This window comes from Quercus lobata, chromosome 9 (assembly GCF_001633185.2).
Source record: "Quercus lobata isolate SW786 chromosome 9, ValleyOak3.0 Primary Assembly, whole genome shotgun sequence".
Lineage (NCBI taxonomy): Eukaryota > Viridiplantae > Streptophyta > Magnoliopsida > Fagales > Fagaceae > Quercus > Quercus lobata.
This window is the reverse complement of record NC_044912.1, coordinates 8881376-8907060: the sequence shown is the minus strand read 5'-3', so window position 1 is coordinate 8907060 and position 25685 is coordinate 8881376. Positions and strand designations below refer to the sequence as shown.

At 35.1% G+C, this 25685-nt stretch overlaps 2 protein-coding genes and 1 non-coding gene across 5 annotated transcripts; 1 reads left to right on the top strand and 2 right to left on the bottom strand.

The window, feature by feature from the left end:
* Nucleotides 1-532: 532 nt before the first annotated feature.
* On the bottom strand, nucleotides 533-1432 carry LOC115960454 (CLP protease regulatory subunit CLPX1, mitochondrial-like). The gene has a single exon (XM_031079374.1). The coding sequence runs from the start codon at nucleotides 1161-1163 to the stop codon at nucleotides 579-581; it is 585 nt and encodes a 194-aa protein (XP_030935234.1). The 5' UTR covers nucleotides 1164-1432; the 3' UTR covers nucleotides 533-578.
* A 3497-nt stretch (nucleotides 1433-4929) lies between these two features.
* On the bottom strand, nucleotides 4930-17763 carry LOC115960701. Of its 3 annotated transcripts, none has more exons than XR_004085225.1 (14): nucleotides 14683-17763; nucleotides 13864-13991; nucleotides 13555-13654; nucleotides 13329-13467; nucleotides 13175-13238; nucleotides 11322-12087; nucleotides 9954-10280; nucleotides 7441-8967; nucleotides 7282-7354; nucleotides 7113-7198; nucleotides 6349-6468; nucleotides 5828-5898; nucleotides 5510-5650; nucleotides 4930-5392 (listed from the first exon to the last, which is right to left on the bottom strand). XR_004085225.1 is itself a non-coding variant. In XM_031079673.1 (13 exons), the coding sequence occupies exons 1-13, from the start codon at nucleotides 17500-17502 to the stop codon at nucleotides 5365-5367; spliced, it is 6249 nt and encodes a 2082-aa protein (XP_030935533.1). In that variant the 5' UTR covers nucleotides 17503-17762; the 3' UTR covers nucleotides 5009-5364. The 3 variants fall into 3 exon arrangements, 1 of the variants encoding a protein (XP_030935533.1); XR_004085226.1 differs by having other exon boundaries at nucleotides 13561-13654; XM_031079673.1 differs by lacking the exon at nucleotides 5510-5650 and having other exon boundaries at nucleotides 5009-5392; nucleotides 14683-17762.
* Nucleotides 17764-21309: 3546 nt separating this feature from the next.
* On the top strand, nucleotides 21310-21381 carry TRNAQ-CUG. The gene has a single exon. It is a non-coding gene; the product is annotated as a tRNA-Gln (tRNA).
* Nucleotides 21382-25685: the final 4304 nt, after the last annotated feature.

The window sequence follows — 25685 nt, the reverse complement described above, 5'->3', positions numbered from 1 at the left end:
AGCACCTGTATTCAAGCAATAAAGTTAGTAGAACTGTGAAAACAGAAAATTGCTCCGCATTAACACAATACTACCACTGAATATGCAATCAAGACCACATGACATCGATCATCGCAATATAAATATAAGTGACTTATCACACACACTTCTAAAAATACAGAAATAATCCTTTGGATCTATCCACTTGAAAATTGCTGGCAACTATATCAACACTATCTTTTTCTTAAAATACATACATGAAATCAAAGCCACTCCACAAAGAAGCAATCACAGAAAGCTCCACAAAAATCTAGTAAACAAAATCACCACATAAATATCACTACACCCAACAGAACCACGAGACTCAAAAGAAAAGAATACCATCACTTGTATTAAAAGCACACAGAACTGCATTTCATTTCAAAATCTCAAACTCCAACATTTTTTCATATTGACTATACATACAAGAGATAGAGAACAATCATCATAAAGACACTATTTTTTAGCATAAACCAAAAGAGCTAGAGTACTCAAAATGCACTTCCTCCATTGAAAAACCATAAAATCCATACAAAATAAAAACTAAATGTAAACAAAATTCAATTCACCTTCTTAGCCCTCTCCTGCCCAATTACAAACTTGTCAAGCCCCTTACAAATCTCCTTTGGCGTGGGAAAACTATTACCCAAATTAGACCCTCCCCAAGCCTCATCCTTCGAATTCGACCCGAACCCACCACCGCCTGAGCCGCCACTCGCACCGCCGCCGCCGCCACCTCCACCGCCACCACGAACCACATGCATGCTCGAATTGCCCGACCGTATCACAATCCCATCTCCAGACCACACCTCCCTCGGGTCCCCCCCATCAGAGCTCAACACAGTAGCATTAGCACCACACCTATTGCTCCAATTCTTGTCAAGCTGAGTGAATCTCCGACTGAAATCGGAGAATTGGGTACCCTTTTCGATGAACTCGCCGCGCAAAGACACGGGCTTGAAGGAAGTGAAGTGATAAGGGGTGTTCATGTAAGGGTCGTCCCACTTCGTACGATTCGCACACTGAGAACCAGCTGCCGTGCCGATACGACCGTCGTGCATGTAGTTCAGTAGGAAGTACCGGAACTGAGAGACCGTCAACGACGTCGTTTCCTTGTAGGGTTTGGATCTAAGAGCTGCGGCCATAATTAGGATGTTGGAAAAAATAAAATTTTATTTTCCCGGGAAAGTGAAGGAAAATGAGAGAAAGTTTTTAAGCTGTCAGAAATAGAATATTGGGGGTCATAGAATTGGTCAAAAGGAAATCTTGTGAGATGGGTTGGATAGAATCGGAGCCGAATTGAAATGGGTTTGTCTTAGATTTTGGGATTATCATGTATGGTTGGCAAATTTTGTACTAGGTACATAGGGATTAGAGAGAAAAAAGACACCCAAAAAAAAAAAAAAAAATCATGAAAATATCCAAATACAGTTTTTTTTTTCTTTAATATAAAAATACCCAAATTATTATTATTATTTTTTTTTTTTTGAGGAATCATTTTGAGAATTCTCTATAATCTATCAATTTTGGTGAATCAGTGGGCTGATCTATAAAGCGACGTCATTGGAGTCTAGCATATGGGAATGGGAGGCCCATATGTAGCTTTGACGTGGCAAATGGCAGTCCCAACTTTTTGCACAGTGCAGATCATATCAAATAAGCAAGATTTTATATTTTTCTTTTGCAGTGTTTAGGATTATAGATTTTTATCTTTGTCTTGTTCGGCAACTTGTCTTAGAAGACAATCTAGGTTCACATTTCACATGTTCTTAGGCATTGAATAAAGTTCTTTTTTTTTTTTTTTTTTTTGGGATAAAAGACATAAACTTCATTAAACACAAATAGAGGATGATAATATATAATGAAGAAGAGTTTGTTCAAGAAAACAAAAACTTTCTTCAATCCAAGCAACATAATCACCAATGTCTAAAACATTTTTAGCTTAAAGATGGGCAGGCCTATTGCCTTGCCATCGAACATGGGAAATTTTACACATTGTGACCCATAGGTTGCATCTATCATTTCATATACCAGAGGAGCAACTGACGAAGGTGCTGAAGAAACATCACGAAGAGCCTAAACAATTGCAAAACAATCACCCTCTACCACAAAGTTCTGAATGCCTACTTCACCAACAAAAACAATACCCTCTTCAAAAGCTTTGGCTTCGGCTTCAATGGCTCCCAAAGGTGCATTCAGCTTCTTGCTCAGACCAGCAATGAAATTCCCTTAGCTATCTCTTATAATCACTTCTATCCTAGCTTGTTTCTGACTTGAGAAAACCACCCCATCCACATTAACCTTGTAGACTAGATCAACTAGAGGCACCCATTTCGACTCCAAAGGCTGATTACATTTAATTTGAATAGCTGTGGCAACCTAGTACTTATCAAAATATTGTGTACACCAATGAAAATTTTGTTTTCCATTCTTTTTCAAACCACCATGGCAAACATCATTCTTATTAGTCCAAAGAGCCCTAACCAAAGTAATAGCCAAAGTTGAATCTTCATCTTGCCGAATTTTTTTTGTAAATAACAATAAATATTAAAAAATTTAGTTAATTGTCACATTTCAAAACAATTTTGAAAACTAGCATCTCGAGTGTCTAAAACTCGAGTTCCAAGGTAAAACTCGAGTTTTTAAGTCTCGATTTGTAAGTGAATTAAGTTAAAGTGGAAAAAAAATCAGGCTAAAAATCGAGTTTTAAAAACTCGATTTCCATTAATTGAGAAAAAACGCTGCTATAGGTCTGTAAAACGTCACTATAGGTCTTAAAAACGCCACTATAGGACCCCCTAAACCTGTACTTATAAAAAATTTTTGCAGAAAAACGCCGCTATAGGGCTTTAAAACGTCACTGTAAGGTTTAAAAACGCCACTATAAGTGAAATTTTTTTCATGGAAATCGAGTTTTAAAGACTCGAGATCTAAGTGGCATTTTCACAATCGCAACTCGAGTCTTTTGAACTCGAGTTATAATGTGGATCTCGAGTTTCTGAAACTCGAGATGCTATTTTCTAAAATTGTTTCAAACCGTGTCTAACTTACTACATAGAAAGGCTGAAGAAGGTTAGTCCGCTCAAAACCTCTCATCTTGCCACCTCTCCTCCATCAACACAAACCACAATAAATCCATGAAGCTACGAAATTGTACTGAAGACACAAAATGAAAGAGTTTTGGAGCCATCCAAGTCTCACAGGCTTTTAGGCTTTTGGGCATTCCCAAGATGAATGAAACAAAGACTCAAAATTTATGCCACACTCCTCACACGTACCATCCTCCAATACATGCCTATGAACCAGTTTTGGTAGCATTGGCTTAAGGTCTCCGATGCATGATCTCACTAGAGAAAAACCTTTTTTAAGTGTGTAGATTGCTCAAACCTTACTCTAGTTAAAAATTTATTGAATTTATAAACTTGTCGATGATGTATATTACTCCTTAATTATAGTCATCGCCTTAGTGGCTTAGTTATGGCTCAAATGAGTGGAATTACAACATTGCCACCACCACTCTATTTTCATCACTCGGAAACACATAAATCTTGTTTTCATTTTCACTCACTCATCACTCATTTTGTTGGGTTTTGAGTGATGAGAACTGAAAATGAAAACATAGCTAAACACACATCTTAGGCTTGGGACCCATAAAAAATGAGTAACGAGTGATGAAAACTGGTGAAACCAAACAACCTCTTACCCTCTTTGTAGGCAAGATATTCAAGTTTATGGTCATCGACTCTTGTGAATAAAGACTATGGGTTTCAATTTTCACATTTTCTTTAGTAGTAGTCAATACGAGCTCCACATTATGGAGTTCTGTGTTTGTGCTTGAGCTTCATGAGCAAGTTCATTAGACCATCGAATCATCATTTCATTCGAAGGGCTCGAGTTACATAGAGATGACTAGGTCACATTCAAGTGAGAAAGTCATTCATGCCAAGTAGGCTTGTCCATGCCATATTGTCTTGATGGATGATCTCTTTTACATATGTGAACCTTAAAATATTGTCAGGATTATACGTAATTTGAAACCTAATATGAAACGTGCTTAAAAATGTATAGTTTTTTAATTTATTTATTTATTATGTGCATGTTCCAACGTGCTTAAAAAAAATATATATATATATATATATTAAATGTCTATTTTGATTACTTTTATAATGGTTTTTTTTTTTACTACAGTACACTTTGGACCCTTTACTCGTCAAATTTTTATTTTAAACTTTCATGTTTTATTTTGTTTTTATATTTGCCATGTCATCCACTTTCATTAGTAATCTAGTGATATCTATGGATGACATAGCTTAATAGACACCAATTATCTAGCATTTTACCATCAGATAACTAACAAAATGAACGATAAGGCCTTTATGAAAATGGAAGCAAACACAAAAGGCCAAAATAAAATTTTTTGAAATGTAAAGGGTCAAAATAAAAATAGTACTAAACTTTAAGACCAAAAGTACTTCCATTTTTTTCTTTCTTTTTTGGATAGATACAATAGGATTTAAATGTATAACATCTGCTACACGATAATTGTTTTTTATTATCAAGTTAAGACGCACTAATTAGATTTTGTTGATGGCATGTTTCAAACCTAAGTCCCCTTGTCTCTTATTCAACAAGAAGAAAGTTGAATAAACGGAATCCGTGGTACTCGCACGGTTAAACCTCTTATTATAGTATGAAGATCATTTAATTTTAAAAGATAACTACCTATCTATTACTTTTGTTTTTCACTCTGACAATTTCAACTCCACAATATTCTTTAATTTTAAATTGTTGTTTTTATTTTTAATCATTTAAAAATGTATAAAAGTACAGATGTACTTTTAAGAAACCCTCTAAAACTATAGTCTTTGAGAGCCATGAATACCAGCCGAAACTATAGTCTTGCTTCAAGCATAAACATCCAAATGGCTTTCATACTATTCCCATTAAACATCATTGGCCAAAAGTAGTTCTTTCCTGAAGGGCAGCAAGGTTATTGCTAACATGCAGGCTTAGTATCACAAAAACAACCAAGCCATAATCCCTAAATTTTGGGGTCGGCTATCAATTCTCAATAGACTAGTTAGGGTCGCAACATGCAAGCCAAGTAACATTCAAAAATTTATTCTGTACACTCCTGGCAAACTAACATGTAGGCCTAGAGTAATCTTCAGGACTAAAGATAATAGAATCAATAGTTGAGTAAGTAAGACATCATTGACGACCCCAAACTATTCTAAAACAAAAATGTCCCGAAGACATTCAGGATTCAACATACTATTCAGCAACTACTTTCTTTACAGTTAAGGCTTTTTTCTTCATGAGAGCCATCAATTAAAATGGATGCTCCTAGGCTTTCTTGTCTCCATTTGATGAACTGCAAGGTCATTAAGAACCATCAAAAGCCAAGAAAAGGGTATATGTAGATTACAACAATCTTGACAATATGGCATCAATATACATATATGATAAAATCGTTGGCATCACAACAAACCTAATCCATGTTTCACTTAACTAAACACTTTCTGAATCTATTTTTTGATTCTCTAATCAGGTCACCCTTAATCTTCAGGTGAAGCCTTTGTCCTTAGCATTTCTTCTTCCAATACGATTGTTGCCATATATCGGCCGAAAGCTAAGAATAAGAAATATGGTTTCACCCTTACTATAGATCTGAACAAATTATGATAATTTCATGACCTTTTCTTTTATAATTTCTTGGTCCTCTACCAATTTTATTTACACCCAGTAATACATGGTACTCTAAAAGTAAAAGTTGTTAGAAGCAAGTGTTGAATTCAAGAGTACTTACTCAATTTTGGACATTAGATTTTTGGCTTCACTTACAGCATTAGAAACTGCATATAGTGCCATCTTCTTAACCTACAAGCAAAGAAATCTCTGGAGCGTTAGAAAAGTATAAGGATATAAGCAGCAGTTGGTCCTACAAAGTACTTTAAAAAAAAAAAAATTAAAAAGGGATAAAAGGCAGCAAAACTTTCTCTTAGAGATCCTGAAACAAAGATGTTTGGTAAGAAAAGGAAAATGTTATATAAGCTTGAAAAATACGAATAAGGGGATAACCAGAAAAAGTCATATATGGGGGTAAACATGTTAATAAACATTTTCATACATGACATTGCATGCTAGATGAAAAATTAGAAGACATTTTTTATTGGATAAAGTTCTGTAAGATTTATTAAAAACAAATTACAATTGCATGGCCATGACATCTACCTTATGCTTTAAGGGTACTGCTAAAAGAATCAAATTACTAGGAATGCAAAAGCCAAGTAATGAGTTGCCACAGGAATTGATTGAAGTAAGATGTACCTCCAATTTATCTTCTTTAGATCTATGCGTTTTTGGGAGTAGACGAAACTCTTCTGTCAGCCGGATGCATTCTTGAACGTTCTCAGGGGAAACAAAGTCAAGGGCCACTTTTATGCATGACTAGAACAGATCATGAGATAGTGTTAAACTTGATATAGCACATAAATGAAGATAAAATAAAAAAGCTTAATATACTATCTGAAATGGTTTGTGAGATTTTATGTATTTCATGTCATCAATTACAATTTTGAATTAATCTGCAAGAAATCTATCCATGAAGATTTCTTTTGAACAAACAAAACAAGAGGGAACTATAGCATAGAAAACTATGAACTCTAATCTCAATGAGGCATAGATTTCATTATGGATGCCTCTTCTACTTGTTTCTGGATAAGTGAGGGATTTCCTCACTTTCTAGTAAAAAAAGGATAGGTCTCTTGCAGCCCCACTAAAACTTGTTTCAAACCTTCTTAATCTTAACCCCCCTATTTTTCTTCCAAAATATTTATGTGTACATTGTTACTACTATAAAAGATCATGGATTTAGAGTATTGTTTATGCAAGAGCATCACCTTCAGTGGATTTACTCCCATAACAGGACCAAAAAGACATTCAAAATTAGTTCAATAAAACTGGGTAACCAAGATCATAATATACTGAGCTATGCTTCAAAATCATGTAAGGAAAGGAAAAACAGATATTCTAGTGATGCTAAAAGACTAGCTCATGATGAAATCAAATATTTGATTTGAAGAGAATTGCACCTGTCTATTCCTCACTTGATGTGGGCATCCTGCAGGAATGAACACGGCCTCGCCAAGGTGTTGCTCAAATGTCCATGGTTCAACACCTGAATACAATTCATCGTTACATAACAATGTGTGCCTTGTCCATATTATAATTTTAACTAGTTGACAAAACAAAATTTCTTACCAAACTCTTCCTTCAGCTGCTTTTTATGCTTCTCGTTCAGATAAAGGGTTTGGTCGTGAATAGGATGAATAACCTGAAGCAAGTGCAAATCAAGCACATCAACTTAAACTACTACCACTCTAAATAATATAGCCAACATGGTTAGGAAGTAACACTCACAGAATTTACAGGAAGATTGCTGATGTGGCAGAATTCTTTGTGATGCTTCCGTAAGTACTCAATTAACTTGGGTACATCCTGCCTACGGAAAATGTCCCATACAGCACATCCATATGCAACCTCTGAAATATCTTTGTTTTGAAGGGGATCTCTGGTGGAACTTATTTCTGGTTTGGTTGGCTCTAAGTTGTTATTTATATTGCCTGAAACTGTTGCACCAGAAGAGTATTCCCCCTTGACAGGCTTAAGTTCTGCCATTGTACTTGAAGGCTGAAAATGTTTTAGATTACCTGAATCTCTTTCAACTCTTACATCTTTAGCATCACCTTCATAAGTAGACCAAAATTCTTCAGTAGCAGGACAGTTGAGGCCTGTAGCAACCCCATCTGACAAGGTGAAGCTACACCCAGCAGCAGTTCCACTTACAGGACGGTGAGGGCCTGAGAGCTGCTCTTTAGATAAAGGGACATCAGAAACTTCCCAACTTTTTGCACAGGAGTTGGGATCTACAGCTATCTGAACTGGGTCTGACTTTGTACCATCTGTATGGCTGCCTGCAAATGTCACCTCCACAGAACCATTCCAATTTGTCATCGTCCTTGTCACTGTCGAACTTGAAGGCACGTGTTTATCAGTTTCAACCATTTCACTCTGGGCATCAAGCAGATCAGCACTAACGTCTTCAATTGCAGGAATTTTGCATCTGGCACAACTAATTTCAATAGTGGCAGTATGGTTGGTACCAGCAATTATCGCATCAGGTGAAAAGTTCTCCTTGACATTCTTGCATTGGCAAATGCAGGATCCTTTAAATTTAGGTTGTTCAGTCACATTTGTTTTAAAGTCCCCAGTTATGCAAGTAGGCACAATGGATGAATTCAAGTCAACTACGCTGGTGCATGTGTCAGGCTGATTTTTGAGAGAGCAAAACTCATCAAATTTTACCTTCAAACCTAAAGCTTTTTCTTTTTCATAGTTGTTTTGAGTGCTTTGTTCGAGCTCCATTCTTTCACATAACAAGGTATCTTTAGCAAGACCATTGCATGGTGACAAGCGCTTTATCAATTCAACCTTGTCCTTAACCATATCACATGCCCTATCACAATTCCCTCCCAGCAAAGAAGAGCTAGAATCACACATATGAAGATCAAACTTCTGAACCCTTTTATGAAAATCTCCAACTGAATCGCTCTGTGAATTAACAATCAGTAAACTTTCTGGAGAAGGACTTCCAAAATCCAAGGATTTATTTTGTTGTTCATCCAGTGTTCCTTCCTCTATATTTGGCCTTTCCAGCAAGCAAGAGTCACTTTCAATAATGTCAGCCTTTTCAGAATACCCATGAACTTTTCTGTTACCTTTGCGAGATCTTTTTCGTCGCTTTCTTCCAGATGTACTAGGGAACTTGTGTGTACCATCACAAGGCTTATGCAAATCTTCAGCTTCATATTTCTTCTTTAATTTGGTTATGAATTTACGCTGTCTTGGAGGAATCTTTACTTCTGTTGTGTGGGTCAATACATTAACCTAAACAGAAATGATAATGTTACAATGACATTCATGAAATCAGAAAGGCTTTTAATAGACATGATACAAGAAGCATATTTTAAAACCTATAGACATCCTACAAAAAATATGATTGCAAAATCTCTGACAACTAAGAAACTAAAAGTGATATAAGTATTATATATAAGAGAGAGTACAATAAACAAGAGTAAGGAATAAGCATACAATGCCAGTGACATTGTTTAAAAATACGCAATATCTGGAAATCTCTACGAGAAAAATATAAATTTAATTATGCATATCTAACCAGGGTCAAATGAAGGTAGTAAAACACCAGGTGATAACATGTAGACCATAATAGTTCATTCCATCACCTGAAGCAGATAAAAGGGGGATGGCTGGAAAAAGAGGAGGGTTTGGGTTGATCACAAAACAAAAAAGCAGACAAGGTGTCAAGGCCCTTGAGAGTTATACGCAGCAGAAACCAACCTACTACTACTTCACTAAAGACCTAATCAATGACAATGAAATCAACATTAGATTAAGTGCAAACACATTGAACAATCTAAAAAACTATCACTATACAATGAAAGCACAACTGGCTTCTCAAATGAAATTTGCAATAACATGCTTATTCCTGACTGGATATGAGAGTGAAACCCACAAATGATTACAAAAACCAAGCCTTAGTCCCAAATTTTTTGGGATCAGCTATGGATCCTCAACAAAAAACAAAAAAGAAAAATCCTTGTTATCAGTAGCATAAGTTGTTCAAAGTCCAAGTTTTCTGCTATATTCTGTATCATTCATGTGTGTGCTTCAGGAAACCAACTTCATTGAGGAAATGCATTGCATTTAAGGACATGATAATTCAATTGGTTAACTACATTGAAGGTGAAGGAGGCAAAGAGCGTAATAATAAGGTGATGTGGACTTCAGAAAAAGTTAAAAAGAAACAATCTGTGAACATAAAAATTGAGCACAAAATCTCCAAAGTTATTGCATACCGCATCGGAAATGTCGCAATGTAGTTTTGTCACTGAATCACCTCTACCAAGCTCTTCTAAAGATCCATAAGCAATATATGTTTTGGGTCCCAGGTCTGGCTTCAAAACAGCAGGAAGTTTTGTAGCTAGATTCAGGAGACCAGATCTAGGATTTGTATAGTCACAGAAGGGAAGCATCGCAACAAATTCAGCACCATGTCTGGGCAGACACTCCTCAAAAGAATTTGATGCAGGCCAATCCTTCAGCTTCAACATCTCTGGCCACCCATTCCTGTAACTACGGCCATGTAGGTAACCCTTGAAAAACTGGAAGATATTAATCTCAACCTGCAGAACCAATACAGAAGATAAATTTCACTACTTAATATGTGAGAAAACATTTTCGACAGAAATATAAGCCAACTGCATGCCAGAATAGCTGGTAACATTGGCTGAAATATGCAAGTGCAACATGCAAGAAAAATTGCCTTACATGTTACGAGCTGAACACTCCTAATCATCATCTCATCAGGTAGAAATTTATTGGATTTCTCTTTTCCCATAAGATAGGAAGAGAATCTTCACTTAGTTGACTACCTTACATACTAGTGAGCTCTAATTAAGGCACCTCAAGCCAGTATAGGAAATCCTTAATCTAAAGTTAGGTTGACAGACCAAGATATTGTAATATATAGCACATTCTGGTAAATTGAGAAAACCTTGCAAAATAGAAAACTGTTAACCTTTTCAATTCACATGAACATGGAAACAAGAATAGTTCTGGCTGAACTCCTATATTTTATTTTATTTTTTGGTAAGTTACACATGCACCTGATGGGTCTTGGACCCACAACCTTGCCCTCCAGCTAGCACTTATAAGGGGAGGAGGAGTTAGTTGACCTTGAGCTTATCAGCAATTGATTTCAGTTGAATTTAAATTGCATCACAACAACAAAAAAAATTAATTTTTCAAGTTTATAACAGGCCCTGCAGTTGCAACTTAAACAATTAACCCTTTTAGTATGCTAAGTATTTCATATGGTCAAGTGAGTAATTAAATTGGTCAGAATAGGTACATACCACAACCATATTAGATTTGATGTTATTTGACAATTTTACTTGGGTTCTGAAACAAAAATATCAGATCTAGTCTTTGACATTTTACAATTTACGCTGAAACAAATGGAGCCCAATATCTAGATTAGAAGCTATCATCCATGTAAAGGTGCATTCACTAGAGAAAATAAACACAATTTGAGATGATCACATTACAAAGAAAAATTGAAGAAATCTAAATATCATACAAGAGAAGAGGGGGGGAGGGGGAGAAAATCAAGTAATTAGAAAAGTAGTGAAATGAAATTTCAACATTAATGAGTGAACACATACCTCACACCAATCTAAGCAATCAATAGCTTTAAACTTCGCTACCTCCTCTTTTAATATCTTTTTTGCCCCAATAAATGCCCTCCACATGACCATTGGTTCCCAACTAAGACCAGAACCCTTTTCAAGTACATTTCTAACTATGACAGGTTCACCTTGCATCCAATGCATTTGAAAATGTTCAAAGTCATTATCCTCCAAATGAACCGCATTTGGACAATAGAGAAAGTTATCATGACTACTCTCCCTATAAGCTGCCCACCTTACTTCAGAATCTCTTGCTCCATTTTGAGCAATATTCATAGGATCACACAAAGAACATCCTTGAGAAAAATCATTATCTGGTGGCTGATACTTGACAATTAGGTCCTCTGCACTCTTAATCAAATTGTCAACCCAATCTGCTTCAAATATGCGTTTCAGTACAAGCATCTCCCTACCACAACCTCCTCGCACTTTTGGGGGGCAAGGAATCCTACCGTCAACCTCTGCATTCCAATCAGGAACATTAAAAGACATGTCAGCCATGCTCTCATTTATGGGAAGGTCCATATGGCTGTCCCAACCAAATATCTTTCCATTTGCAGTCTGACCATTCAATTCTGTATTTTGATCACACAGTCCTTGTTGGTGGGAAGATTCTGTTTCATCACCTCCATGCTGAAATCCTTTTCTTAGTTCTTGGCAACAAGTGAGACAGAGATCATAAGAGCAATCAGGATTGGAGCAGCTTCGGTGGATATTGACAATAGATGTATTGCAGTTGTCACTGTTAAACAAGTGTACGTGCACAATTACAAATTTGTATCACTATGAACAGAGAAATCATAGATGCAGAAGTTTCAATGCATTTTGAATGCAGATCCAACTAAAATTGATAGACCTTGGCCTTGAGACTCCGAATACAGAAGGCACAGTTGCCAATGTCAGTATAGAGAGAATAATCAATGATGATGGATAAAATAACTTGTAACCTCCAAATCTTGACCACAAAGAGAGGAATTATAACAAGTGATGTGATTTCTTGACAGTGAAAAACTACTTGTTTAATATGTTTCTTCGCAAATTCATGCTTGACATCTGACATATCAGAATTCCAATAAACAACACTAATTTGGATACATTGAAAAGGATAAGTAAGAAGGTGCCAAACAAGGGGGTGCAACTAATGCACAGACTGTGCATGCAAACAACTTGGCAAAACTCATGCATAGACAAGTTAAACAAAGCACAGGGAAGGATGAAAATAAGTTTAAAAATATTTAAAATTAATCCTCTAATTAATATGAAATAAGAAAAATCCTAAATAAAATGGCTCTTGAAGATGGCCTCTATCTTGATACCACCATTTTATGTATCATTTAATTCATATAGGGCACAGAAGCATTGATTGGAGAAACACATCTTGATCAAACCTATATTTGCCCAGTAGATACAATCTGTTCATGGTAGAACTTTTGTAAGGGTTTGATTTACTTTTCTATAAGATATAATCTATCTATATCCAATGTGTAAATTCCAAATATTGAAAATCTATATATATACTTATCCAAAAAAGAATATATATAGGCAAACACTCTTTTCAGTTAGTTCCTTTAGTACTGAGCTTGAAAGCCAAAGAATTCCAATAGAACTTGTCACCAGTCAGGCTCAAGCAATATCTGCCCCTGTACAGTAAGTGGAAGTGTGGAACTTCAAATTACTAAATATAAAACTATTATTTTCCCAGGTATTCCAACTCTTTCAATACATAAACATACCAAAGTCAAAATAAATATGCAACTGGAGATACCAAAAGTTGAACTCATGAATAACAAACTATTTAGTTTCAGTCATCAAGGAGCATGAGATGGTACCAATACACTCGATCATCATCATCAAGTACAGATCTGGAAATATCCTCCTCCATAATTTTGACACCTATGAACAAGGAGAAACAAAATTTTGGGCTTCCTGAGTCATCTATCTATTGAAGAAATACAGACCAATTATTGTATCAAAGTGCAATACCATGTATGCTGGCTTCAATATCTAATTCAGAGCTCTGCTCCTGTTGAATATGCCTGAGAAGAGGCAGAGTTTTGTATAGCAAATAAAGAAATTTTTGCAATTTGGCATTGGTATCCATATCTTCTTGTTCATGTCCAACCTGCCAAAACCAAATACTTATTTGCATATAAAATGTGACCTGCAGAACCACAGCAAAGGGAACAGAAAAGACCGGAAAGGCACAAACCATCACATTTAATTCCTCCTTGAGGCATACTCTACAATTGCAATTACCACAACAAAAAGGGCATGCAATCTCCACATCTTCTCTTGATTTATCTGGATACCTGTTTCATTCATTTTACAGTACCATCAGAAACAAAATACAAACAAGGTTCATTAAAAAATAGTAAGCTTATAAAAATCCTTTTTTTTGTTGCATAACTAAATGAACCATTTACTCCTTTGATAAACATAAGAAGCTGAATCAGTTTCAATATGGCTACTGGAATCTAAAAGCTAGGGGTGTTAAAAGAGCTTTGAAAGTTCTTATTACCACTTTGCAAGGCACTTGTGGCAATAGCGTCTCTTCTTGCAATTGGAACAAACAACAATATCACATGTATTATTTCTCCAGCACTGGTGGCACGGTAAACTCCTTTGATTTTTCTTACTAGAATCATCCTAAAACAAAAACCTAGTTAGAACAGCATGCAATTGAGAATTTGGTTAAACATTTAACACTAGTTTCTTAACAACAATCAATTGATGCAACAATTAGAACAGTACACAATACATTTGGCTTGTATATTGCAGATACAATATGGCGCCGCAAGCAAAGAAGGGGGTGTGGGTGGGGAAGGGGGAAGACTTATATGCCAGGGCATTGGATAGACTGTTTGATGATGTACAACTCTTGGATCTCTACCTTCTAAACTCATTGATACTTTTCACAATTGGCAGTTCACGTGTGCTTATAATAGTGGAGCCAGTATAATTAGAGTGTTGAATAAGTAACATCAGTGCACTTCTACCAGTGCTGAACACCAGGGAACTTCTACTACCATATAAATTGGTTGCTTCCAGAGCCAATCAGCTTATAGCTTGCAGAGCTACTGGAGACCATGAAAGCAACCAAAACAGCTCACATGTTAACCATTACCATCACCCAAAAAAAAAAAAAATTCTATGAATGCCAATTTATCATAAAAACGTAGCATGAAAGTCACAGTAGTTTGGCAGTAACATTCTAGAAAAACAGTTCAATATTATGGTAACAGCGCTAACTTTCTTGGTTCCTCTAATTTGTTTACCATCAACAAGCTAAATAGAAATATTTAGAATAAAGAGAAGAGATGGATGCAGAGTAACTCACTGAAAATCCTGAATTTTCCAATCCATCCTCAGTTGATCTTCCCTCCCTAATGCCATCAGGGTTTCTTTTTTTATTCTTGAATTTTCTGGGCCTCCCTCTAGGCCTTTTCAGAACACTGCTGGGTTCTGATATTAACTCATTAGACTTTATCTCTACATCACCAGAATCCCTCAATGCTTGACGCGTCTTTGCTATTTTCAAAGCTTCACCAATGATAATAGTTCTCTTCTTCTTTGAACCCTTCGGTCGGCCTCGCTTCTTCATGTTCTCTAAACCTTTAAGCTTATCGTTTGGCTGGATCACCTCATTTGCAGTTCCATCACCAACAGTGGATTCAAACAGCATCCCTTGATCTTCTTCACCTACAAAAGTAGGCCTCTCATATTGAGAATCCATTGACAAAATAGTCTCAGCTCTGCCACCATCTTTACTGTGCATGGTTTCACCAGTCACTCCCTCATTTTCTTGATCTGCAACAATTTTCTTCTTATTCTTTGAACCCTTTGGTCGGCCTAGCCTTTTCTTTGGCTGGACAGTCCCTCCACCTCCATTACCACCAGTGGCTTCAACTGGCATCCCCCTATCTTCTTCACTTACAAGAATAGGCCTCTCATTCTCATAACTCACTGTAATTGGCCCAAGAGTTTCAACCCAACTACCATCATTACTGCCTTTGCAGAGCATTCCCTGGTTTTCTTTATCAGCAAGAATGTTCTGCATATTCTTTAAACCCTTTGGTTGACCAGGCTTATCATTTGGCCTCACAATCTCATCTCCTCCTTCATTATCATTAGTGGCTTCCAAATGCAATCCCCTATCTTCCTTACCTATAAAAGTTTGCCTCTCATACTCCAATTCTAATGGCCAAACAGTTTCATCAAAGCCATTATTAGCAACCACCATTTTGCTAGCTATTTCTTCATTTTCTTGACCTGCTGTATTTTTCTTCTTATTCTTTGCACCCTTTGGACGACCAAGCTTCTTCTTTTGCTGAACAATCTCAGTTCCACCTTCATTCCCCCCACCAATTGGGCAAAGAGTTTTATCACCACCATCATTAACAACCACAATATTGCCGGGGGTTCCTTGATTTTCTTGAGCTTCTGATTTTTTCTTCTTGTTCTTTGAACCCTTTGGTCGACCAAGATTATACTTTGGCTGGGTATTCTCATCCCCATCTTCACCATCACGAGTGGCTTCAATGGGCAATTTCCACTCTTTTTCACCAACAGGAGTCAGCATCTCATTCTCCAAACCAGTAGGCCAAACAACTATATCACTGAAATTATTATTCATAATTTCACTAGGCACTCCCTGATTTTGTTGACCTGAAAGATTCTTTAACTTGTTCGTTGAACCCTTTGGTCGGCCGCGCTTTGGCTTTGGTTCAACAATCTCATTCCTAACTTCATTAACAGAAATTGCTCCTTCTTCAGCCAATTCTTTATCCTTCTCAACCTCTTGAAACAGCCTCTCATTATCCAAAGCTGTCATACAAGCAGTTTCTTGACCAGGCATTCTCTCATTTTTGTCCATCTCAAGACTTTTCCTCTTATTCTTTGGACCCTTTGGCCTACCCTGCTTAGCCTCCGACTTAACCTCATCTCTAACTCCATTTTCACCAGTAACTCCACTCAACCCTTCAATACATTCTTCTGTACCCAAACTTTTCTTCTTATTCTTTGATCCCTTCGGACGGCCACGCTTTCCTCTTGACTCTACCACCTCTTGCCTGTCACCATTTCCAACTCCAACTTCACCTCCATTTACACATACATTATCACCAAAGAGACCTTGGACTCCTTTACCATCAAGATTTGCACATGCAGCTTCCTCACACCAAAACTGGATGCCTTCACCGCTAAAACTCAGACCATCATTTCCACAGCTAGTTTCACCAAAAAGGGCTTGAATTCTTCCATCAACAAGAGTTTCACCAGTAACCTTGCTAAACAGGTCTTGAAATCTTCCAGTACCAAAACCCAGACCATCATTTTCACCAGCATTCTCCATAGACCCACCCCCATGAATTCCTTGACCACCAAAAAGCCCACTACTATTTTCACAAACATTTGCACTGCTCCAAAGCTGAACCTTTTTACCATTAAAATCCTCAAGACCACCAATTCCACTCATATTCCCACCATAACTCTCTTGAATTCCTCCACCACCACCAAGAATCAGGCCTTCAATGTCACATGCAGTCCCACCAAACCCCTCCACCTGAATTCCCTGCCCACCAGGGACCCCACCACCATTTTTACAAGCATCATCACTACCCCATAACTGAATTGCTTCACCATCAAGTCCCAGACCACCATACCCACCTTGAATTCCTTCACTAACACCACCGCCACCAAGAACTTGACCGCCATTTCCACATACACCTTGACCAAATGCTTGACCATCCCCACCAGGCCAAAGCTGTAAACTTTCACCCTCAAGACCACCCAGACCACCATTTCCATCACTGACCTCACCAAACAGCCTTGCAATTTCTTCCCCAACGCTCACAGCAGTACCACTACCACCAGCAAACCACTCTTGCACACTATCGTCCCCAAGACCCACTTCTTGGTTCCCCAAAATATCTTCAAGTTTTTGTCTTTTTCTCTTCTTTCTCTCAGAACCCATTTCCCCTCCACCACCAATTTCACGAGCAACCTTCTCCATCTTCTTCTTCTTGTTCCTCAGCACCACATAAAGATGATGCTTCTCACAGAAAGCCTTACCATCCAAGGCTCTCTCACTACACCTCCAATTCGGTGTCCCTCTTCTCCTACACCTATGGTCCTCACCGCCAGATGGGCCCTGCTCCATTTCTCAATATCTCATTTCATATATCCCAAAAACAAACAACCAAAAAAAAAAAAAACAAAAAATTCAACAACGCCTTTGATTGACAACTAAAACACCCTCTCAGTCACTCTTAATACAAACATTAACTGTGACAGAAAGAAAAAACCCTGTGATGGTTCATTTGATTTTTGATGTTAAATCAGTACACAACACACAGAAAGTTCAGTAATTTGGAAAGGCAATAATAAGCAAGCAACATAAATGTATGTCTGGTCTAGTTTGTTGGGGTTTTAATTCAAAAGCGAAGGGACAGGACAAGTCTCTGTACGTGCACTTTTTTTTCAACATAATAGAGAGAGGGACCACTTTGTTGGGGCTGGTGATTGTGACACACATGGAGTCCCTCCTAGTCACTAATCTGAGACATCACTGGCTTACGGTCCCAGACCTGTTAGAACCGAGTCTACATGACTAAAACCTGCCTTAGACCAAAGGTGTGAAAGATGCCAATTCAATCAAATAACAGTAAAAATCGGGTACCTAGTATTTTTAGGACTGATTGCTAGTTGACACTGTGGGCTGTTGCCGTTTTATGTGGTCCAAATCCTCGTATGAAGCGTTACATACATTGGACTAGAAAAGGAATCATATTTATGGCACGAGTATGTATATAGCATCAGTTTAATGTTGAGAGTTTTTTATTAAGACTTTTTTTAATTCTTCTGACCAAAAATTAAAAAAAAGTTTGAATTTTTTATTACGATGATTAATGGATTAGTACGGCTGCCCTTAAGATTCGGTAATAACTTACTTTTAAAAAGTTTTAATGTTACTTTTATGAAGAGTATGAAAAATTATTAAATTAATTAATTACTTTTTTCAAATTTTAATACAATTTTAAAAAAATCATATTATTAATATATTTGAGAGTTTCACATCATCCCATAAAAAATATTTATTTATTTATTTTTGTTACTTTTTAATGAAGTGCATTAAATTTTTCCATAACGGATATGCCAATATAGCTATTACCTAAATCATTTTTATTATAATCAATTAACCTTTTTTAAGGAAGTCAAGTAAGCAATTTATATAATTAATAGGCAAAACTCAGAGAAAGTTCAATTAGAGTTTGAAATTGAAATTTAATTTTGCACCATGTGTTTAAATTTATGTGGAGATCACATCATAATTATCCACTTAAGTTTGTGTCATTTGTCCACTTAAGTTTTTTAATTTTTATGTCAAGTAAGTTAATAAGTGCAAGATACTAAAAGACTAATATTAATGAACTATAAAATAAAATTAAAAAAAAAAAAAACCAATCACATATACTCAATAAAAATTACCACACAACAAATACCACCACATATTCTATCTTATTAAAAATTGAGAAAAAAATGATCATAATTAGTGTAAGGACACGATTTGGTAACGACCTGTAACAACGTTGGGTTCGCACGTAAAAAGACCCAAACAATATCATTTATAGAGCGTGAGTTTGAAAGGCTAGGCCTTGGTTACCAGACGGTGGTTTTTCGTGGTGTTCATACATAATTAAATCGTGTTCGCCCTATGAGTTTTTCTCCTAGAGGCGGACTGGGAGGTTCTGGTTTTTGGCCATTTTTCCCAACCACTTTCTCTGGATTCCTTAATTTCCTTTTATACTGGCTTGTATCCCTTATCCAACGTCCACATGTGGACTTGATTTTCCAGGATTGATACTTGTCCCATCAGCCCATATCCAGAGTGGTTGGGGGTGGTTGTAAAAGCTGAAGAGTATGGCTCTGTCAGGTGCAGAGTATTGAATGGCAGTAAGGGCAGCTTTTCCTTTATCCTTGGTCGTTACCCTATCCAGTGTACCCTTCTTTACTGGCCTAGATATTTTAGATTTTTTTCCAAACTGTTCCTATTTCGTTTTTTCCCTTTCTTCCAGGGGAACTTCGGACATGCCGAGGACTGAATCATCCTCGGCTGTGTCTCAAGACTATTTGGACTTATATTATCTATCATTGGCTATAACCTTCCTCGGCTTGGGCCTTGGGCCCCAATGAATAAATGGGCCAAGGCCACAAATTATTGGGCCCCACAATTAGTATTGAATTTAGGTAAAAATTTTAATGTGTGACTAATTACGTTTACTTTTTTTTATAAATAATTGGACTAATTATTTATACTTTTATGATAAAAATTGTGCTTAATTTTAAATGTATCCATATATATGCATTTGTTGCATGCTTTTTTAAAAAATAATTTGACTAATTATTTATATTTTTATAATAAAAATTTTGTTTAATTTTAAATACATCAATGCATTTACATGGATTACACATGCTAGTTTTCTATTAAAGGGTGAAGCATGAAAAGCAGCAAAGTTAGTAACAGATTGGAATTTTTTTTTTATTGAAAAGTTATTTGACTGCCTAGAAAAAATGAATTGACACGTTGGAAATTTCCAACGCAACGCACTAAATTTCTCCAGATACCCGATTGCACCTATTATCAAAAACCTTTCTATTATAGTCAATCAGCTTTTTCTTTTTGGATTTCACTACCCTTAAGACATCAATTAATAAATCATTTTAAGAAAATTTTTTTATTGAAAAATAAAAAAATAACTGATATTTACGAATTTTTTTTAATTTCTTTTTAAAAGGAAATCAAGCAAGAAAGTTTATGTTAAAGAGTGAAGTATGAAAAGTTATTAACAGATTGGATTTTTTTTTTTTTTTACGAAAATGGTTCGACTACCTAGGAAAAAATTATTTGATGCATTACAAATTATTTGCCCTTGGATTCTCAAAAGTGCTTTTGGTTAAAAGGCAAAAGGTTTTTACTTTTTGCTTTTTATTCAAGTAAAATGTTAATTGACACCTTTTTAGAGTATTTATTAATGAATTATTTTTATGAGAAAAAATAAAATTTGTAATACATTTTTATATATAAAAATGGTATATAAATTTTCTTAAAATAATTTATTAATAAATGTCCATCTATTAATAGGACAATTTTACAAATAATCTCATTTATTTATTTATTTTTAAATAAACTAGTTTTAAATTTTTCTCACACATTTAATATAAAAATTACCAAAAATTATATCTTTTAATGAACACTATACAAATAAGCAATCGCCAAACACACGCTCAATAACGTGACCTTTTACTACTTCTCAAATCATATTATTTAAGAAAATATATTATATATGAAAAAAATCTTTCAGCTATAGGGCTCATCTATAAGTAAGATAGTAGTTTCATGTGCCTCATCATACAAAGTATAATTTGTCACATGCACCTTTAAAAGTCGTAATAACTTTTGAGTAAGGTCCCTTGTGTAACTTTTGTGTTATAATCTCATCCCTATCCGAACTTTCCCATGTTTGTTTCTAACAAAAAACAAAAGCAAACACAAAAAGATTGTTGTAGAATTTCCTTAAATTGATGCCACAACAACACGTGGAGTTGTCTCCACGTGTGCTCAATCACATCAATGTATAAAAGTATAAAGTAAAAACATTTTTATTTTTATTTTTAGTATATTGTATGATAACGTCTCATCTGTCACGTCATCACCTATACGTAGTAATTATTAATATAATACTCCAAAAGGGGCACAAATTCAAATGTGGAAAGTTTGATTGTTGTTTCTTTTCTTTTTTTTTGGGTAAAAATTTGATAAACAATAATCGAGGTCACTATGATTTTTGTGGCCCACCAAAAAAAATCGAACGTGACAATGATTTCATTTGTCAGAGGAGAATATTCTAAATTTATCTCCGTGTGAGATGCTTTATATATAATTTAAATTAATGACAACCAACAAGAGGGTTCCATGGTCTAGTGGTCAGGACATTGGACTCTGAATCCAGTAACCCGAGTTCAAATCTCGGTGGAACCTAATATTAACCATTTCTTTTTTGTTTTTTCACAATACAATTTGCCAATCCCTTTCTTTTTTTTCTTTTTTTTTTTGACGAAAGAAGATAGACAATTTGCCAATCCTTTAAAGGAAAGCAATCATAAAAGTCATTTTATTCTATTCTTATATAAGTCATGAATTATTTCTAACTACCGTGCATCCTTAGTGTGGTGGTCACTCCACAAGTATAAATGCTTGTGGGGTTTAGAGGATAAGAGTCAAGATTCAAGTCTTCAGGAAAGAGTTTCACACACATATACACTTACATTAAACTATAGTAAAAATTCTATCTTGTATAAAAAATAAAAGGTTTTTTTTTTTTTTTTTGAATAATAGATCCAAGGATATTAATGCCATTAGAGATAATAAATGTTCCCTTAATTTTATTTTGTTACTATATAAATCATGAAAGGTGAAAGTAGATCCAAGGAATTTTTTGTTTGGATAAGAGATACAAGGATATTAAGGCCATTAGAAGCTAAAATGTAAAACTTCACCTCTAAGGCTCCACTTGGGAGTTCATAAGGGAATGAAATGGAATGAGATGGTTATAAGGAAATTGAAAGAAATGGAATGGAATGAAATGTATTTAAGTAAGGGAAATGAATGGAAAATAATGGAATGGAATGGAATTAAGTAACCTTGATTGGATGTTTTAAAATAAATAAATGAAAATGAATGTAATGTAAGTAATCCTATTTAGGAGCAACATTGAGAGAATGTAATGAAATCATTTTATGACAATATTACTATTAGACCCCTATTTTAAAATAAATGATTGAATATATAGGGGTATTTTGGGAGTTTTAGTAAAAAAATCATTAAATCTAATTTCATTCCCTCTCATTCCTCCCAATTTTGGGGGGAATGAAAATTTGAGGTTATTAGGGAATAGAGAGGAATGAGTGTTCCCTCCTACCCATTCCATTTCCTCTCACTTAAACTCCCAAATAAGGGAATGAACTTTCCATTCCCTACATTAAAACTCTCAAACAAGAGAATGAAAGAATATTCTAAAATTATTCTTTTTATTCATTTTCATTCCATTCTATTCCCTCCTCCCAAGTGGAGCCTAAGTTTCACCATAATTCATTCAAATCTTCTAATTTTATTTTCATTTATTTCAGTCATCTAAGTTTCAAGTTTATTTAATTAAGGTCTCTCGGTCAGTTTTATGGAAAATATTTTTCAATCATCATTTGGAATTTTTTAATGTAAAAATTTGAAGAAAAATCGATTTTCAAAGATGAGATTAACCATTTCTTTTTTCACAATAAAATTTGCCAATGCTTTAAAGGAAAACAGTCATAAGTCATAATTGTTAGAAAAATGCGTTATCCACATCAATTTCACAATAAATTCTAAGTGACAAGTTGTTATTGGCTGTTATGAGAGGATAAAAAAGTAATTTAAGTTGTGAATTTAAATTAAAACCAATAAAAATGTTTCACATGTAATTTGTTGTGAAAATATCATGGACATAATACTTCTCTATTTGTTATCTTAATTTCATTTTGTTACAATATTACGTTGAGTAAAGCTACAGGCAGGGGCGTAGCTAGAATTTTTAACTTGAGGGGCCAAATTATGTATTTTTAGGTTAATTACACATCATAAGTAATATATATAAATTTAACATATTATAAACTCAAAGAAGTATATAAAATTGTCTTTTTTTTAGAAGAGTATATAAAATTGTCTAATTTGCTATAAATATGTAACAAAATATAAAAGAAAGTGTAAAGACTGAATTCGAACTGGACCCAGTGTAGGATTGGGTTTAAGCCCAACAAGCTCAGACAATGAATTTATAAAGCGTGGGTGAAAAAACTAATTCTACTCCAAAAGATGGACAATAAAAGTTGCTGAACTAAGATTATTGAACACCAATAGATGAGAAAATCTATCCTTGGCAAGGCTTGAGAAGCTTATGTTATAATATCTAGTATTTTGACAAAGCTACAAGAGTTCATTGTATTCTTACAAAGATTTCTTGATTTTTTTTTTTTTATCCCTCTTTTAGGTCACCTTCCCATGCTATATATTGCAATCTTGGTGTTATCCCTACCATACACATGTAAGTTGGATTCTAGGAGTTCATTCTTGTCCCATCCAACACCTCCCAAAACCATCAAATAGTAGCTGTAAGGCTGCTTGGTCACTGTTCAGGTATTACCTCCACATTAATGCGGCCAGAGAGTTAGTTGGGAGGCATTTAATGTGGAGGTAGCAGCTTTTAAAGATATTTGTTGCCTCCCTCTACTTACCCCTTGTCCAACGTCCAACGTCCAACTCCTAGTTGTGATGTAACTTTAAAGAAGGTCTAGGGTGATATGACACTCTTACTAACCTCGGATCCTTATTCTCGAGATGGCTTTTCTCCTCAGACGTGTGTTGGACTTATCTCGTACTATTTTTATTTCTCTCTTTATACCATTCCCATTATATCCTCATTTGGCCATTCTCGGATTAGTTAATGTCATCGGATTGGGCCGTAGGCCCAATCCGTACAGCCTTAATAATACCTCCTGACTAACTGGCCCCCACAGAAAGAATTTAGCTTCTCTTATCAAACTTATGCTCAACGGTGATTCTTCATATAATAAAATTTATCTATTATCATTTCCACATTGAATTTCTTAGCAATTTCATTTTTCAAATCTTTGAAGAAAAATGTACCATAAATCCATTGCAACCCAATCTCTCTTTCTTGAAACAAATCAAATTCTCTTCCCAAAAAAAAAACTTATAGTGATAAAGTTTAGAAAAATATGTAACTTTGAGGGGAAATGGGGATGTTGAGAAAAATATCAATTTTGTTATAAAAAAAAAATGATGATAATAGAAGAGGGAAATAAAGAGATGAAGTTTAAAGATTAAGATTGCAAAAACACAAAAAGGAACTCAATAGTTTTTGGATAATTATACAATGGACTTTCAAAATTTAACACACAAACACAATGCACTTTTGTTTTCTTAGGAAAAATAAAAAAGGAAGGGAACTTTACAGTTTTGGATTTATTAGCCTTTACTAAGTTTCTGTTTGTTTGTTTGGTTTTTTTTTTTTTTTTTTTTTTTTTTTTTTTTTTGGGGGGGGGGGGGGTGGGGGAAGCACACTTGAGAAACTAATATATATTTGAATTGTAAAGCCAGTGTGAGATTTCAAAGGGAAAAGGCATAAAAACTAATAGGAACTGGGCATGTAAAATCATTTATTTGGGGGGGGGGGGGTGTAATCATTATATGTACATGAGTTCAACTTATTTTTATATAATATTATAAAGAGATTTTAAAATTTTGGAGGGGGTGGGGGCCATGGCTCCCCTAAGGTTCTACATGTCTTCCCTCCTTGTTACAGGTACAAACTATTTTACAACATTTTTACAATATGTTGATGTGACCAACCTCTTATTGGTTTTCATCTAGACCCACCATTAATATCATTTTTTCATTTACCAACAATCAGTTATCATATCAGCAATTTGTAAATTTTTTTGTAAAATAGTCTGTATTTAGGGATGGCAATTCATGTTCGCGTGTCAGATTCGTGTTGTGTCTACTCATCAGTATTCGACTACATAGGTCAACCCTAATCCAACATGTTTATTAAACAGGTTAGGATTCCTCAACCCTAACACAATCCATTTATTAAATGGGTCAGTTGTGTCGACCTATTTATTATATTTTATCAAAAAAAAAAAATTAGTATTAACCAAATTGATATGAATTATGAAAAACCAAACAAATAAATATTTTTAATATAAAATTCAGAGCTAACGAGTAACTACATCATAAATAATCATTCAAAATTAAAATATATTTCAATATAAAATTCAGAGCTAACGAGTAACTACATCATAAATAATCATTCAAAATTAAAATATATTTCAATATCATAAATAATCAATCATAATATGTCAAAGAAAATAGACCACAACAACTAATAATTTTATATACCTAGAGTTTGAAGGTATATTAGTAAAATGTCATTTAATTAAACGGATCAAACAGGTCAAACGGGTTCCATGTGATGGACTATAACCTAACCTGTTTATTAAACAGGTCAATCTTGTCAACCCGAATATGACATGAACCCATTAACCCTCAACCTATAACCTACTAATTTCATGTCGTGTCCAATTTTGCTGCTCCTATTAGGATCTCTAGCATTATTCATCAGGAAAGATGAATGTAAATCCAAGAATGCCAATCCAATGCCATATGAGATAATAAATGTTAGCAAAGGGAGGCTATTGTAATCAAATAATTATCTTAATTTGGCC